This window comes from Excalfactoria chinensis, chromosome 7, assembly GCF_039878825.1.
Source record: "Excalfactoria chinensis isolate bCotChi1 chromosome 7, bCotChi1.hap2, whole genome shotgun sequence".
NCBI classification, from domain to species: Eukaryota; Metazoa; Chordata; class Aves; order Galliformes; family Phasianidae; genus Excalfactoria; species Excalfactoria chinensis.
The window spans coordinates 32,818,308-32,835,930 of NC_092831.1; the positions used below are offsets into that span (position 1 = coordinate 32,818,308).

Consider the following 17,623-nt stretch of genomic DNA (forward strand, 5'->3'; position numbering starts at 1 on the left):
TATGTAGTCTCTCACTAGCCTTGCAAATCATCGCAGTGCCAGGTAGAGCTTCCTTTTATTTTTCCTCATGGCATCAAGCCATTCCTATTCTGAACAGAAAGAGTATTACTTCTTGCTGGGATTTAAAAAAATAAAATAAAATAAAACACGGAAGATAACAAGCTGCACAAGATCCCCAGATCATTTAGGGCTCTTGTTGAGCTTTGCAACGCTCTCAGCACCCGTGTTCCTCTGAGCAGAGGGCTTACTCTGCCCAGACGACCCATTACATCTACTGGCTTTTTACACAGACGGTGATAGTGATGGGGCAAGGGGGAAGCATAGAACACAGAATGGCTTGGGTAGAAAGGGGCCTTAAAGATCATACAACCCCAAACAAACGCAGGCTGGTTGATCCCCACCAGATCACACTACCCAGGGTCCCATCCAACCCGGCCTTGAATACCTGCAGGGATGGGGCACCCACATTCTCCTCCTGCAGACACCCTCTCACCTTGGAAGAAGAGCAACATCTGCCTTTTTCCATTGTCCCCTTCCTTGTCTCAGAAGAGGTTCAGTGTTACTGACCTCTGTGAGGCTTCCTGCAATGCCACTGCTGCGTGGCTTCCCATAGGTGGGCCATTTCTCCTTAAAAATTGCATAAAAGCATCATTTACAGGAGAACCCAGGTCCCAGTAGTAACTGGGACTGCTTTTTCAGTCCCAGCTAAATCACCATTTGCCCCAGCTCCCTGTGTCCCGATTCACACTGGGTGAAGAGGAGAAGCCACCTAGGGGCCATTTAACAGAGTGGGACAATTGCTTCCTAAATAAACAATTAATCATGATTAAATTCTAAGAAGAAAAAGGATGGAGGGAAGGAGAATAGAACGAAGAAAGAGAACGCTTCCATCCCTAGAGGCATTCAAGGCCAGGTTGAATGATCTCTCAAGTCCTTTCCAACCTAAACCATCCTATGAGTCTAAGATTCTATGAAAAACACCAAGAGAGATTGGAAAGCATGAGAGAATCTGAGTATTTGTTATCCAGGCTGGTGGGATCAGCCCAGCCCCACGAAAGTTGAAGAGGGCTTAAAAGCTGGGTACAATCCTGTCCTCTCTATCAAAAATACCACTGTTCATTCTCTCAGAAAGCCAAAATACATCCGTGTGGGCTGAAAGTTGATATCTAATTGGCAGAAAGACCAATCCATGCCCACAAGAACACAGCTGGCCCCATGCCTAAGGCTAGAGTGTCCCAAAAGCAGGAGGCCGTCCTCTTCTGTTGCACAGACTGGCTGAAGCCACGCCATGCTGCTGGGGGCCAACGTACCAGGGAAGGCAACAAGGACTTAATTGGATATAATTAACTCTGGAGGGGAAGCAAAAGCAACATGTCTCCTGCTCTGACAGCACTTTGCCTGGGGAAAATTCCTCCTGCCCCTCAATCAGACAGGCAGGATGCAGAGCACACTCCTATCAGTCATTGACAGGACAGGTCCCTCCCTGCCACCCCAAAGCAGCCATTCTCTGGATTCCCACAGCCCCGGGCTCAGCCCTGCTGCAACCATTAACTTCTCCTTTCTCCATTCCCCACACAGGTGTGCCAGCACATCAGTGCATTTCTGCATGGCACATTGGTCCCCCAAGCAAACACTGCTCATGCTTGAGTAGAGGCATAACCATCTCCTTATCTCTTTTACCCAGACTAACTCATTCCTGCCGGTAAAGCTGCTGTTTTTAACCCAAATCAGCCCCCAAATGAGGCCAGAGGCACTCCAATGGTCTCACGTACCTCTGCATTGGTACCTGCTGACAGCTCACCCAACACGATGGATGGACCAGGTGCTGGCCAGCCCCAAGGATCAGCCACTCCATCCTGATGCTTCCCAACCTGTAATTTCCCAAGTGGGTGAGGGATGGAAGGAAGCTCCTCACCCATTGCAGGAGCACAGCCTGAAAGAAGCAAAGTAGCATGCAAACCAGATGGCCACCTCAGTAAGCCACAGCTGTGCTAATGAGAGGTCATACCGGTAATGAACTGGGCCTGGTCCTCACTAATTAGTGCTGTCAGGTGAAGTTCAGAGGTGCCCACCGATAAGGAATAAATCAATCCCCCAGAAATGCATACATCTGGAAAGGGATAGTTGAGTCTGTTCCTCTGCATCCCAGAGGGCAAGTAATTATCCCTTTAACTTTCTCATTAGGGTGCGCTTGGGAAACTCTCTTTCCAACCTGTAAATACCTGCCTTTCCTAAATTCATGCTGCTTCTAAGTGCTGAAAGCTGACCTAGACACAGAGCAAAACCAGCACCTCTCCTGCTCCCTGGTGATGCTGTGACCCAGGAACTCATCTAGTGCTGAGCCTCAATGCCTTCCTTCTGACCTCATGTTTTGATACAACAGAAGGAAGGGATGCCATCCAGAGGAAACCAGACAGGCTTGAAAAGCGGGCCCATGTGAACCTAACGGGGTTCAACAAGATCAGGTGCAAGGTGTTGCACTTGGGTCGAGGCAGTCCCAGATACCTGTATAGGCTGGGAGAAGGGTTTATTGGGAACAGCTCTGTTCCCAGTGAGAACAGAGACCTGGTGGTCGTGAGCAAGCCAGTGTGTGCTGGCAAGCACATGAGGCAAACCTTGCTAGCAAGAGACCGCACTGCTGGGGAGAGAGACGGACCACTGCGTGACTGCTAATTAGCAAATGCCATTAGCAGTGCTGCACTGATCCGTGGCCACGTGATGCAAGGTCAGTTGGAGACAGCGTTCCCTCTTATCACTCCACATGACATCTCACGACAGCATTGCTGGGGGGTTAAATAATTGGCAGTGCTGTGCCAGCCAGCCCCCAGCCGGTGGAAATGTGATTCCCCCTAAAACAGGATGCACACCCAGGCTGAATTCACACACAGTAATTAACGCCGTGTGCTGCTTCGGCAGGGAGGGGACAGGGGAAGCCTGCATGTTGTATTTTTAGTGCAGCTAATAGCTGTAGGGCTTTATTCCTGTCTACGCATTAATTGACAACCCCGAAAAGAAGAAAATAAAAAATAAAAGGCTAATTCCAATAGAACCCAGTGAAAATCAATGCAGCCTCCTGACAGGCACGTGTTTCAGCAGGAGGCCAGTCCTGCAGGGCTCCCACCCACAGGACTTTTATGGGGGCTGCTGGCGTGACGCCCACCTCCCTGCTGCATCCCCGCTGTGCTTTGTCCTCCTGCCCAGCGGCTTGGCTGGGGGCACAGTGCTGTCACATGGGGCCGAGCAGCACAGGCAATATAAATGTGGTGACATGCCTGGCAGGCTGTCCCCACGCCGGGCGTACCCAGCCCTGCAGCAGGAAGCTGGGGATGCCCATGCCAGCCTCACAGGGACCCATACAACCCAGCCTGGCAGAGTCAGCCTCGCACCACCAGCCTCCTGAGGTAGGTGGGACAGCTCTACCTTGGTTAATGATCTCATTCTCTTTGGTGCTGGGAGGGTGCAAACCTTAAATCCATCACAGGTTCAGTGTGAAGCTGGGAGTAGCTGGCCATCTGCCCTCTCTTCTGGGGCTCCCATGTGCACACAGCTGAATTATCACTGGAAAAGAAAAACATATAACAATGCATTTTTCCACTCCTGGGGGGCAGCTTTAAATCACACATCTGGACCCTGATGATTTTTACACCAACCAGCAACTGTGTGGTTGAAGCTTTGGGGTTGGCAGAAAAGGCAGCTGTTGTCTGAAGTGTCCCCAGTGCTATGGCTGGATTGCAATGCAGCAGCTCACGGCAGTGGCTTAGGAAACAAGCTCTTGCTTTAGTTGTTTTGATTTTGCATGTTGTGCTCTTTCGTGTGACAGCAATGAGTTTTCCTTGTAATGCAAAGCTGGTGCAGACAATTTAAGTCATTATTAATAGATACGCTTGATCTGGGGAAGTAAAATGCTTAATGTTTTGTTAAATGAGGTGTGCTCTGCAAACAGTCGTATTTGAGGAGATGGTGACGATACTGCCCCACGTTAGAGCTTAATGGTTGTGAGGCTATCACTAATGGAGCAATCACCCTTTTCTCACCAGCATTTGAAATAGCTCTGGGCACATAAGGTGATCCCAGGCTAAATGTGGAGCAGGGCCAGGCCCTCAGAGCTGCACTGCACAGGGGCCTTGATGGCAGGGTGAATGGATGGCACAACCTGAAGCTTCATGACACACCACGCAGACTCTGGGGTCTCAGCCCTCCACCATCCAAAACTGAGGCTTGCCCATGACTTCTAACACATCACTGCAAAACCTGGCTCACCAGGAGGTAGATTCTGATTAGACATTAGGAAGAAGTCCCTCACCCTGGGGGTGGCGATGCCCTGGCACTGCCTGTCCAGAGAAGCTGTGGATGCCCCATCCCTGTCAGTGCACAGAGCCATGCTGGATGGGGCCCTGGGCAGCCTGGTCTGAGGTATCCCTGCTCATGGCAGGGGTTGGAGCTAGGTGGGCTCTGGGGTCCTCCCTGACAACACAACCACATCATGGCTTTATGACTTACCTCAGACACTGAACCAGGGATGACTTCCCCACTTCCAGTCAGCCTCAAAACACTCTGTAGGTGTTCTGCCTGCCAAATCCTCCCTCCAGTAAATTATTCTTGTTCGTATGATAACAATACCCTTAAAAACACGAAAACACCATTTCATCAGCACTCCCAACCCACATCAGTGGAAAAAGCACCAGGCTTTTGCATGAGGGAACTGAGAGAGGCTCGCGTGCTCGTGCCACTCACATACAAAAGGATTTTTTTCCTTCTGCTCTCACCACTCCTGACTATTTTTAACTCCCTGCAAGGGCTGCTGTTGAACCTGTCATTAACATGACCCCAGAAGCGAGTGCTACATGCAAATAGACGCTGATTACAAGGCTCACAAGAAGGGGTCACAGAGCATTTCAGCGTGTTTGCAGCATTTAACGCCTGAGATGCAAACACATACACACACACACCATGCAAAACCAACCCAGGTCTGGCTGAGAATATCCAAGCTCCCCAGCACACACACAGGGTGTGGAAACCAGAGGTGGTCTGGGGAAGGAGATGCCCTGAGAAGCTGCTGCTGTTGGGCAGGTGGTGACAGCAGGGCACTCACAGCCAGGCCTCCTCAGCACCCTGCTCTTCCAGGGCCAAACAGCCTCACAGAGCAAAGCTAACAGCATGGGTGTGCACAGGGTCTCTAAGCAGCAGCCCCAAAGTGCCCTCCTTACAGAGGGCTGTAGAAAGACCCCAACCACAGGAGGGAGGGCTGGCAGGTGAAGACATGGGGCTTTGTGTAACCGAGAGCCACGAGACATTAGTCACAAGATGCCAGCTCTATTCCTGGCCACGATGGACTTCTCCCATGACCTTGAGGGAGCGGATGCCTGCAAGCCCCCTCCTTGGAGCAGGCTGGGTCCTTTCTCTCCTATACAAGGCATTGCAGGAGAAGCAGCTCCCCCTGCCAAAGGCTCTGGAAGGTTTTACCTCACCGGGCTTTGCCAAGTGCTTTGCATCCTTGAGGAAGCTGACACGCCAGCTGCACAGTGTTGTCCCCAGTGCAATGCGTGGATCTCTCCTTGCAGCTGTGGTGAGATTGCCAACAGGTATGGAGAAGAGTCATAGAGAAAAACACTTTCTCATTTGGGTACTCTCTTATACAGAGCTCATATGGGTTGGACAGATGGGAGCTGGTTACATTTCCCAGCCTAAAAGAGGGATCTGTCACCTGCAATTAGAACAGCCATTGAATCAAAGAGGTGCTAACATGCACAACCCAGTGACCACCTGACCCTCTTTGTATCGGGTATCCATTATCATCTGACCCCTCTGGAGTTATAAATACAACAACAATAGAGCCTTAACTGGATTATAATTAGACAATGAGGACAGGGCAATGGAAACAATGACCTATAAAAGCCCCTCTGCCCTCCCTGCTGCAGGGGAAGCACTGGCATGGACGAGTTACCACGAGCAGTGACAGAGAGGCTGCAGATTTCTCCTAAACTGGATTCAGAGCATCCGCTGACATCTCCTGCAGAGAAGTACTACCAAGCCCTGGTCACGGGGAACCTGAGGAGCCTGAAGGTGCTGACAGACAGATACTATGAAGATGTCAACCTGGTTTTTGAGATCAGTAAAAACGAGCTGGAGTGGCAGGTGAAAAGCCAAGCATTTTATGGACTCTCAGGTACTTTTTCTTTATAAAAACCAGCCCGGATCAACCCCAAGTATTTACTAACCTAACCAAATGGGAGGTGCACAGCACACTGAAGCGCCTGGGTGCTGCCTTCCTTGTAACCTGTTCCTGAGATGCCTCCTTTCTGGCTAAAGGATTGAACCCTTCTGCCTTAGCCAGAAACACTTAGCACTTTGGTTGCTTTCTTCTGTCCTGCACATACTAACGCAGAAGAGTTGTAAAGTATAAGAAGTGCATGCTCACATCATTTTCCAGGCTGGGATGGGGCACCCTGTGGGTCAGGCATTCTTGCAAGAGGGCTTGCAGCCCAGATTCCTTGGTGGCAGCTGGGAGAGGTCACCTCACTCCTGTCTGGCAGGAATGAGATGCTGGGCTGGCTTTGTACCAGAGCAAGAAAAACTCCTCCTGCCCTACTGCAGGCAGGAACACATGGGCTGGCTTGCAGCAGCTGCCCAAGGAGAGGGGAAGGAGAAGGCGCAGAACCTGCAGCAAGGTACCAAGCCAGATAAATACCTGCTAGGTTATTTATCTACCTGGCACGAGTGTCTTCTCATACCATGTCACAGAGTCATAGCATTACCTTGGCTGGAACAAAAGCTTCAGGACAACCAAGCCCAACCATTAAACTTCACTTTCTGACTCCCATCACCAAACCATGCCCCTTAGCTCCACCAACCACATGTCTTCTAAATACCTGCAGGGTTGAGGTCTTCTCCACTTCCCTGGGCCATCTTCATGTGCCTCCTTCACCCCTGCAGGGCTGTGGTCGCTGGAATACAAGCAGGAGCTGAGCACACCGCTGTGCATTGCTGCTAGCCGGGGCCACGCTGCCTGCCTGCAGCACCTCCTGCACCGCCAGGCTGACCCCGACCTGGCACCGGGGGGCTGGGCCCCTCTGCATGAAGCCTGCCGTGGGGGGCATGCTGCCTGTGTCGAGCTACTGCTGGAGCACCAGGCTGATCCCAACCTCCGGAGCGATGAGGGGCTGGCCCCGCTGCACCTCTGCACCACCCGCAACTCACTGCGGTAAGGAGAGGGTCTACCACCAAATCTGGCCTTACAAAGATCCCCAGCCTGCTCCCATTGCTGCCCCTGGATTGGTACAGCCAAAACTGTAGCTGTCACATTAGGGCATCCTCTCCAATTGCATCCTCCTACCTTGACAGCAGTCAGAAGGGGGCCAACACCCTAAGGCTGGACAGAGGGTTGGAGGATGGAGAAAGCTTTGCAGAGCCCTTTACAAACAGCACATGAGCCATCTGTGCTCCTGGAAAAGGACATCTCTGTCCAAAACACGTTACATTGCTCAGGTCCCCTTCCTGTGGGTGGGAGTATCCACATCCACACACTTTTTCTTCCTCCTCTATTGAATTGTCTCAAAGAAATCACTGTGCCCAGGGTCACACAGTTGTCATGCTTCCCCCTGGGAGATGCCTGGGGTTGTCCTTCCTGGCCCTCAGCCCCATCCACGTGAGATGTCAGTGCCATTCAGGGCACTCCCTCTTCCTAATCTGGTGGTTCCCCTGCACCCTTGTCCCATATGGGTGGGTTCATCTCTATTAGGATTATCTCAGTTTATCCTGGTTTACCAGGTTCAGCCACATTCATCCACTCCCCTTCTCAGCTACATCAGTCTCAGTGCTTCAGACACAGGCACAGATGTTGCATTTAAAAATACATGTGTTTGCCCTCTCCGTGGGCTCTGTGTGTGTGCGTGTGTGTGTCTAGTTTCAGCCCAGTAGGACTTTAAGTGCCTGAATCATTAGGCCCAGGGAATCGGGCTTTTAAAAAGAGCTCGGCCCCTTGATATCCTGATGAAACCGCTTAGGGCTGCGGCGAATTTCATTGCCTGCCAGCTTCAGTCAAAAGCCACCCTGGCTTCAAACCTCTCCCCTTAAGGCAGGCAGCGAGCTTAAATAGAAGTAGGTGTTGAAGGCAAGGTACCCACTACAGATCCAATGTATTGTGGGCCAGATGTCAGAGATCTGTTCAAGCAAGAGCTCGGCAAAAGAAAGGCAGCCGGAGAGGGAAAGGTTTTCAGACATAAATATCTCAAACCCGTCATATAAATAAGAGCCTCTGCAATACAGCAAAAGACACAAACCATTCAGCCAAAATCCCTGTATTAATCAAACGCAGCCTTGATGCAATGAGGGCCGTGTCAGTGCCCACAACACAAATTACTTATCAGGCTGGAAGGGTGAGGGAGGATGGCACCAACAGCCCTTGTCATTAATAACAAGCTGCTTCTCTCTGTCCTTCCCTGCCTTGGGCTCTCCTGGAAAGCCCTTCTGGAGATGCACTGTGGATCCATCAGCCCCCAGACAATCACACCAGCACTCCCCAAAGCCCTCCCTGGTGTGTTTTAAGCCCCTCAATCTAAAGACAGCAAGGAGGGGTCTCAAGATGTGGCTGCCAACCAGTGCATCCCTCATCCCACAGAGGGATGAGCAAAATATAAGAGATATCCCATCACCAATCCGCAAGCTATTCCCCCCCCCAAAGAGGTGGAGGGGGATGGCAGGTGAGCCAGCAAAAAGGCAACACAGGGACCAGGCAGGTGCAACGTGGAAACAGCTGAGTGATAAGCCCTTGAATATTGGGGCTTTATAATGGAAATGCTGAGAGACCCTTAACTACGCTACCCGGCGCTACGGGGGCTTCTACAATAACTAAGCCAACTCCCTTGAAAGATCAAAAATTAATAGACATTTCAGACAGGTTTTGAGGTTTCGACCACTGCTTTTCAACCGCAAAGACTTTGCTAAAGTTAGAGACCGAGGAGGTCAAGCTTGAGGTAACACAAACATTTCCTCTTTGATTAGGGGGAGACTACTTTACCCTGCCTTTTTTTTTTTTTAAGTAGTAGATTTTAGGTCATCCTTAATTTTTTACTGACAATAAAGAGCAGGTCATTGACCTACATAGAGAGCTATTTTATTTTTCTCCCTCTTGATAACAATGGCCAGAACACCAATGTGCTGGGTTCTTCTATATTCCCATATACTCGGCAATTCACCATGGGGGCAGGACTTAAAACCTTTGAGCCTCTCAGTGACTGGGATAAAAAAAAAATTATCTGGGCTTCCTTCCAGCCATTTGAGCTTCAGAATCCATGAGATTTCAACAAAAAGGATATCAGAGCTTTAATCTAGGAGCTTTTTGAAGAGATTTAAAAAAAAGTTCCAGTAAAGTTCAGTCTTACCTTCTTCACTTTAGGAGCTGTTCATGCCAACGTCGTCCTATTTAGTAGAGTTCCTCTCCTTGACCTCTTTTTTACAGCAGAGATAATTAACATGGTGGGGTAAGATGAGTCTCTAAATTCACTGCACTCTCTCCCTGGCTCTCTCTCGTTTCCCTCTCAAGCCGGGATGATTAAAGGAGAGTGCCTTTATTGGCACCCCAAAATATAAAATGAAAATAATTGAGGGGGAGAGGAAGAGGCTCTGCTCCCTGCATCAGGGAGTGCAGGATGACAAGCAGACATGGGGTGGCTTCAATGGAGAGCAGGACACGTTCTCCCCCTCACCCCCCCCCCCCCCCCATCCCACAGCAGTACCCCCAGCAGAAGGGATGGCACACTCAACCACAGGCACCAACTGAGCCTCTGCTCTGCAGTCCTCCTTCAGATCTGCCAGGTTAGAAATGCTGTCCAAAGAGCACAGGCTTCCCATGGAACTTCCCAATGGCTAGCAGAGCCTCTCTGAAGGGTAGGACCCAGAGTCCCCCATCCCCAGCCTCTCCCTTGGGCTCCCAGCAAAATAAGATGGGGCAAGCACTGGAACAGCCAGCTCAGGGTGGTGCTTTGAGGTGAGGGTAGCACAAACAAAAGGCAAGTCTGGGAGAAGCCAGCAGAAAATGGGAGCAAGAATGGTCTCCCTCTCCCAGAATTGTAGAATCATTAAGGTTGGAAGAGACCTCCAAGATGATCCAGTCCAACTATCAGCCCTCCCTCACCAGGTGCAGCCAGAGATAATAAAGAATGTGGATTTTAAAAGTCAGCACTTAGCATCATCTAGTGCTAAGTCAAGTCCTCTGCTCCATTTGGCATTGCTGGAATACAAAACTCAGAGCATTCAGAGCCACTGCTTTGGAAACTCATCTCCCACCCAGGGAAGGCCACCTCTGTGACAGACCTCGGGCAGGAAGGAATGCACTCAGAGCAGACTTGAAGCACAACCCAACAGAAGTCTCTGGAGAAGGGAAGGACTTGGAAGAAGTCAGAGGATGAGAGAATGTGCCAAGCTGAGGTGTAAGACAGCCTGCAGCTCATGAAGATTTGGCAAAGACGTGCTCAGGCACCGGGCACCATCCCTTCACGTCCAGCCACCTGCCTATGGATCAAGCACCACAATCATTCTCCAATGGCCTTTCCCCACCCAATGGGTGAAATTTGTTTTTAAAGAAAAGCATCTTCCTCTTTTCTAGTGATATTAACGAACATTAGCCTTGCATTCAGAACCAGGCTTGTGAAAGAGTATTTCCCAAGCTGCAGGAAATCACATACAGACCAAGAGCAGTTCACCCTGAGCAGCCCTTGCCATGAAAAACAAGCAAGTGAAGGAAGGAAAGCCTCACTTCAACCCTGGGGGTGGGGAGGGAAGGAAAAGAAAGAAAAAAAATAGCAGCAGCAGCAAAACAAACAGATTTTCATTACAAATACTGAGGGCTCACTCTGCTTTTGGGACAGGAATTTTCCCTGAGTCTACCCCAGCCTTCTGCTCCTCCTACTGGCTGCTCGTTGCATCCCATTTGAAAGCAAAGCTCGCTTTGCTAGCCCCTGATCACCATTTATCTCCATGACACCTCCACGATGCACTGGGAGCCGTAGCCAGAGCTATAGGCCAAAGGGGATAGAACTGAGGGTATTTTGCCCTTTAGAAAGAGCCCATGGCACCAATATACACACCAGATGACAGCACCAGGCTGGTGGTTTCTTTTGCCACCCCACATCTTAATGTTGGCTGAACTAAGCCCTTGACTTCTTGCAGTACTCCTGGAGAACCAAAGCAAAAGAGACCCAGAAAGCAGCAAGTTTAACCCAGCCTTGTTCAATGGGACTTCAGCCTACCTTGATGGTAAACAAGATACAAATAGAAAAGAAACAAGAAGACAGACATGCTGGCAAATTGTCAGAGTGTATGAGCTCATCAACAGAGATTAGATGCTAAAATAAGAGCATATAGCCAGCAAACATGAATGGCATCTACCCTATCTACAGCCACAGGCTGGCTGCTAACTGGCACCTGCTTTTCCTCCATACATTGAAACAAGAGGCACGTGCTCCTCCCAGGGGCCCACAATTTCCACAGGAGATCACCCCTTATTTATAGCCCCTCACTGACATTCCAGAGGGAAAATTCACCACCAAACAACTTGGGTTTCCTCCAGCAAGTTGAATGAGATGAAGCCATAGAACTCAGTAACAAAAACAGCATCTGGGAAAGTTGGGGTTTCTACACCAGTGTGTCTAGTGGAATATTTGGGACATTAAGAGGAGTCTGATTCCCTGCAGTATCAGCTGTCCTGTAATACATTCCCACTCCATGCAATGTGACCACTGCAGCACAGCCTCTTCCCCCAGACCACCCCCCTCCACACCTCCTAGCAAGGACTGGGCATGCTTTCACCTATGGCAAAAATATTAGTTCCATTGATACAATGGCACACGTCATTGCTTGAAACAGGAGTCACGAGTAGGTTAGAGTAAAATGGGAACTGTATACTCCATGCAACACTTCTGGTGCAAATTCATTCCTTCCCAAAACAAAACAGGGACAAACATGCACAACAACCAGCCCTGAGTTTATCAACTGCACTGTCAGATCACACCTTTTACAAAGCCTAAACTCAGAGGACTATTTTAGGTCAACAGTCACAAATGTCAATTAAAGAACAATGAACTAGCACAAAGAAAGTACTCAGTATAAGATCCCCATGCATTCTGTGGCCTCAGAACTAAAAAGACCAATTAAAAGGCTAGACCTTGGGGTTCTTTTAATGTCTCGTTTAAATGCTGGCAGCAGACCCGGTGCAGTCTGGTAGTGTCTGGAAGCACTACACCTGCAAGGGCTGAAGTAATTGCCTGGCCACACTGTTCTGCAGCAGCTTCCCCAGCAAACTGGGGCTTGACATGCATAGGGAGGTGTTGTCAGGTCCTGCACTGTCAAGGACAATGAGTTCTTAGCAAGCCTGGAGAAGGAGTGCTGTTGCAGAACCAGAGAGCTTCGAGTAACCTTTATTTTACTTATTATTATTAATACTTATACTATTATTCCCCCATGTACATTTCCATTCATCCAGACCAGACAAACCAAACACTGCCCTGGCACCATGCTTCTTCCTCAGGGTTCCTTTCCTTCCCCATCCCTTTCTGCTCCCAATCAGCTCCCCTTCATTTTGCTTCTGCGTCACTGTCTGACCTCTCAGCAAGCCCCAGAAAACACCAGTAGTAGATAAGAACTAAGCACTTGGTGCCACAAAACTCACCCCCCGCAGATGGATGGTGATATTGCCATTCCTCTCCGTCCCCACAGCACCCAGCAGGAGACACGACAGCCACCCTGATTCATTTGGACTGGCTGACCACATCTGTTTACTCAGGCACACTCACACACAAAACCTGTGGCAGCATACCCAACTACTTCAGCCTCTATCTGACGTTGGAAGAAGAGGGCATCCCAACCAGTGCCACAGACACCACTTGGCTCCAAAGCATGGATGTCAGCTGAGGCTTTGGGTTATATAGATGTCAGATGTTATATAGATGTATATATAATCTCCAAAGCCCCCCAGGAGATGAAACTGTAGCCAACAGATGGACATCATCGAAGGGGTCTGTCTTCCTGTGTCCTCACCATGGCCCTTTGATTGGGACAGAACCCAGCTCATGGCCAACTGAGTGCATCTGCATGAGCATGGGCACAGCCAGGCTGAGAACCCCCATTCCCTGGCAGCATAGGGACAGCATAAACTTGGTGGTCATGGCAGTCAAAACCAAATGATATTGCTCAAAGGCAAGAGGCAGGAGTTGTCCAAATCATCACCAGAGTGGAAACACAGCACCAAAAGGCAGAGTAGCCCTCTCCAGCCTCAGCTGCACCCTGAAATCAATGGTTGCCCCTCAGCACCGCAGCCCCATAGGATCCCAGCCCCAGCCCTCCCCCATCCTCTCTGCTGACCCCCTTCACCCTACCCTACCATACACCCATACCTTGGCTTTACAGATGCGCCGAGCTGCTGCTGAAACATGGAGCCACCATCGACCTGCCCAGTGAGGACAACGGGGAGACAGCACTGCACGTGGCAGCCAAGCATGGCCTCTATGACCATGCCCACCTCTACCTGAAGCATGGGGCAGAAGTGGATGCCCGCAGTACTCAGGGTGAGACAGCTTTGAGCTTAGTCTGCAGGCAGGCCCCAGATGCTGCTGTAGAAGCCCTGCAGCTGTGCCGGCTGCTTGTTGTGCATGGAGCCAAGCTGGACGCATGCGATGAGCTGCGGAGGAGCCCACTGCACGAGGCCTGTGGGGCAGCCAACAACGTGCTGGTGAAGTTCCTGCTGAGACGTGGGGCAGATGTCAACGCCATTGACTACAACGGCATCTCCCCACTGGGCTGTGTGCTGCAGGCAGCCACCTTCAAGCAGGAGCTGAGGCCTCACCTGGTTGTACAGCTGCTGCTCAACTACGGATCCCAAAAGATATGGCCCCATGCTTTTGCCAAGGTATGGGTGTTGGGGGTGCAGGTGGCATGGGAGCAGATTGGGCTGTGGGTGAGCTCACATGTGTGGGGTTTGAAATTAGCATTTCCTTCTGCTTGCTTTTGTTATGATCATCAAGTCCAACCATCACCTGGCACCACTAATTGCTGTTCCTCAGTGCAACATCCACACATCTCCTAAGTTCCACCAGCAATAGGGTCTCCATCACTGCCCTGGGAAGCCCCTTCCAATGCTTAATCACTCTATCCAAGCATTAATTCTTCCCCATAACCAATTTAAACCTCCTCTGCTGCAACTTGAGGCCATTTCCACTCATCCTAACGTCCCTGGCTTGGCACAGCAGCCATCAGTGCAGCCTTGTTATGGCTGTGCGTCTCATTGATTTTACATCAAACAATCAAGAAAATATTACCCAGGCTTAGCACTCGCAAGCCAAAAATGTAAACAAGAAGCAAGAACCACATCCAGATGAAGCACTGCCACAACAAGGCAGGTCTTCGAATGCATGTCCCAAGTAAGCAGAGGCAGACACTAATTCAGATCCATAGGAGGGAACCACCCCAGACACACTCCAAGGCCACAGTAGGAAGGGCTGAGCCTCACCCACAGCTTACAGAGGACCTTCTGCTCTGGGAAATGCCATCTAAACCACCACTCACCTGTTACCTCTCTGCCCACACTTAGGTGCTGAGATCCTGTGCAGCTGTGCCAGAGATCATTGAAATCCTCATCAACTCCTACTCACAAATCCCCATCTCTGAGAAGTGGGTGGAGGCTGTGCCGGAGGAGGTCCTGCAGGTGAGGCTGGGGCAAAGGGGCCAGCTGTGCAGCACAGCCCATCCCCATACTGGGCCAAAATGTGGGTTGGCGTTGGCAAATCTTTCTCCAAGGAAATCCATCAAAATGCTGTCGTGAACAGGTAGCTTCCAGGTGACCAAAGAAACCAAACAGGATCCTAGAAAGACATTAAAACACTGAAAGCTTCCTTTGAAAGGTGCAATGCTATATAAGGATGACCAAAAAAAAGCAGGGAGGCAAAGAGTCTGGCTGCAGCAAATAAGAGCAGGAGAGAGAAAGGGGAAAAGGGATGTTACCTGTGGAATGCCTCAGACTAACAGAGATGACCAGCAAAAGACACCCTCACCTCCACTGCCAACCCTTAAATGAGGTCTGGGAAGGGGTGGATCCTGCCTTTAGCCCTTCCTATCACTCGGGTACATTGCATACACCTGAGCTCCCCTGGGCTGGCCCTGCCTTCCCACCAGGTGCTCAATCATTGCTTCAGGCCGTGACTCAGCATTTCCACTGCAGGAAGCAAAATGAACAAAAATAGAAAACAAAAACAAGTGTCATCGCCCATTTTAACAGAGCACACCATCAGCTTTGCATCACCAAACAGTGACAGAGGATTTCTTACCTCCTCCCCTTACATCCCCAACTCTGGTTTGCTTGGCTTAACTAACTAATGGGAATAATGATAATAATAAGATGCTCATTTATTCTCCCTGCCTCTCCGTGCAGCAGCACCAGCCATTCTATGAGTCCTTGTTCCGGCTGGCAGGCACAGTCCGGTCCTTACAGCACTTGTGCCGCTCCGCCATCAGGAAGAAGTTTGGCAGCCGCTGCCACTGCCTCATCCCCTCGCTGCCCATGCCCAAACCACTGCTGGATTACCTGCTGCTGGAGCCCGAGGGTGTCCTGCTCTGAATGCACAGCCCTCCTCTGCATCTTCCTTGTGGCAGCATCCGTTTGCTGCTGGCCAAGCAGAGGAGCCACCGTTGTCATGACAGACGGGCGCTTTCCTGGGGCTTATAACTAAAATGTGCTTTCAGCTGTAACTTGGTATCGATCTGTTTGTTTCCTTCTGTTTAAATTGTGCTTTCCATTGGATTATAAAGAGTAATAAAATGAGGAGTGGCTGCTGCAGGTGTGGGTGATGTTGGGGACCAAGGAGATCACGAGGATGCTCACCCTCAGAAGGATGTTCACTGCTCAGTGACACTCCTATCAAATAAAATAAAGGAGATGGGGAGAATCAGCCTGTTTTCATGTTGGGCTGGATGCTGAGCAGGGCACAGAGCATTCCCCCATTCAATACAGTGTTGGGTGCAGGATGGGGGCTCAGAGCCCTGTTTCCCACAGCCGATGCTGAGCATGGAGATGGGGAAGGGAAAGAAGTTCCTCTCTGGAGTTCTAGATGTGATCCCTGCCAGATGTACACAAATGTGCCACCCGTGCCTCCTGTCTCCACCTCCCGGGCCACGGGAATGCCTCACTGGCAAAGTGCATGGGGACCCTCTGCCCGGTCCCGGTGGTGGCACGGTCGCTTTGCACGTTTGTTTCGGGGTTTACTGGAAGCCGTTGGGAGGAGAGCAGCCGTGCCTTAGCGGGGCTGTGCTCGGAGACAGCGGGAAGTGCGCTGGGGGGGGGATCCGCGGACACGCGTGGGAAGCGGCGGCTGCGCGGCTGCGCGCGTCCCGCAGGGGGCGCCGTGGGAACGGCGGAGCTCGGCCGGTGGGGAGGGTGGGAGGGAGGGAAGGGAGGTGGGATAGAAAGCGAAATAAGAGAGAGAAAAGGTAAAATAAAAAACAAAGATAACAAAAGGGGTGTAAAGACAGCGTCACACACAAATGAGAGACAAGGAAAAAACGAGAGAAAGAAAGAAGGCAAAATAAAAATAATAATAATAATAATCCAAATCCCGACCGAAATAAAAACCATCTATAAATCGACAAAAAAAGGGCAAAATCAATAATAACAACAAAATAGTTTTGCGCTGCTTTTGGTTGGTTTTGCCCCCTTTTCTTCCCGGCTCGGTCCCACAAAGTCTCGAAGTCTCGCAGTTCTCCGCAGCCGCGGTGGGCAGTGCGCGGGTGGGGGCCGAAAAGCAGCCGGAGGCGGGAGGTCGCATTAACTTGTAATACGGAGCCACATAAAAATGCGATTATGACTGCTAAACAGAACGCAGTAGGCTGCTAGTTAAGACAATGAGATTTCCGGGAAGCGATGCATAAATTCTTCCAAAAAAAAAATGACACATTTTTCACGTTTCATTCCAATTAAATTACTGAGGCAGCGAACGCACGATACATTTGGGTGAAATGAAGGCTTTCCGGGAGGCTTTTGTCGGTCTCTCTGGATGCGCGTGGTTTATGGAACGCGGTTCCTATTAAGCCGCTATTAAAGAGGAATGTCGGAGCCCCCGCTCCTCGCCCAGCCCCGGGGGGTCGCGTTCGGCTCTGCCCCCCACTCCTCGCAGCCGTAGGGGACGCCGAGAGCCCCGCCTGGCCGCTCCCGTCCCCCAAAACCCCGAACGGTGGGAATTAACGCGGCCGTGAGCTGCTTTTGTAGGGGGGCTGGGAACGGAGTTGGGCAAGGAGACACGGAGGGGGAGGACCGCAAAGCTGAGGGGACACCTAAAGGGATTCCAAGGGAGAGTCCAGAGGAGACCCCAAAACGGGACTCGAAGAATGATCCAAATGGGGCCACGAGGGAAAATCCAACGGAGAGCCCGAAGGGGATCCCAAAGTCTCCCATCGTGGGGTCCCTGCGGGGTCCTGTTCCCCCCATCCCGAGCAGGAGCCGGCCCAAAAGCCCCGGGAGAAGGGGGGGGGTCCCGTGCTCTTCTCGGAGCCCCTCAGCCCCGGCCCGGCTCCGGCGCTGGGTTTGCAGAGCGGTGGCAGCGCGCCGGGGCGGGCGATGCGCAAAGCGATACGAATCAGAAAT

General features: G+C 50.9%; 1 protein-coding gene across 1 annotated transcript; it reads left to right on the forward strand.

Moving 5' to 3' along the window:
• The first annotated feature begins 3,230 nt into the window (after positions 1-3,230).
• Positions 3,231-15,604, forward strand: ASB18 (ankyrin repeat and SOCS box containing 18). The gene is given in 8 exon segments (XM_072342233.1): positions 3,231-3,271; positions 3,273-3,318; positions 3,320-3,401; positions 6,017-6,166; positions 6,934-7,201; positions 13,402-13,900; positions 14,582-14,695; positions 15,419-15,604. Coding segments are annotated over 8 exon segments (1,386 nt in total).
• Positions 15,605-17,623: the final 2,019 nt, after the last annotated feature.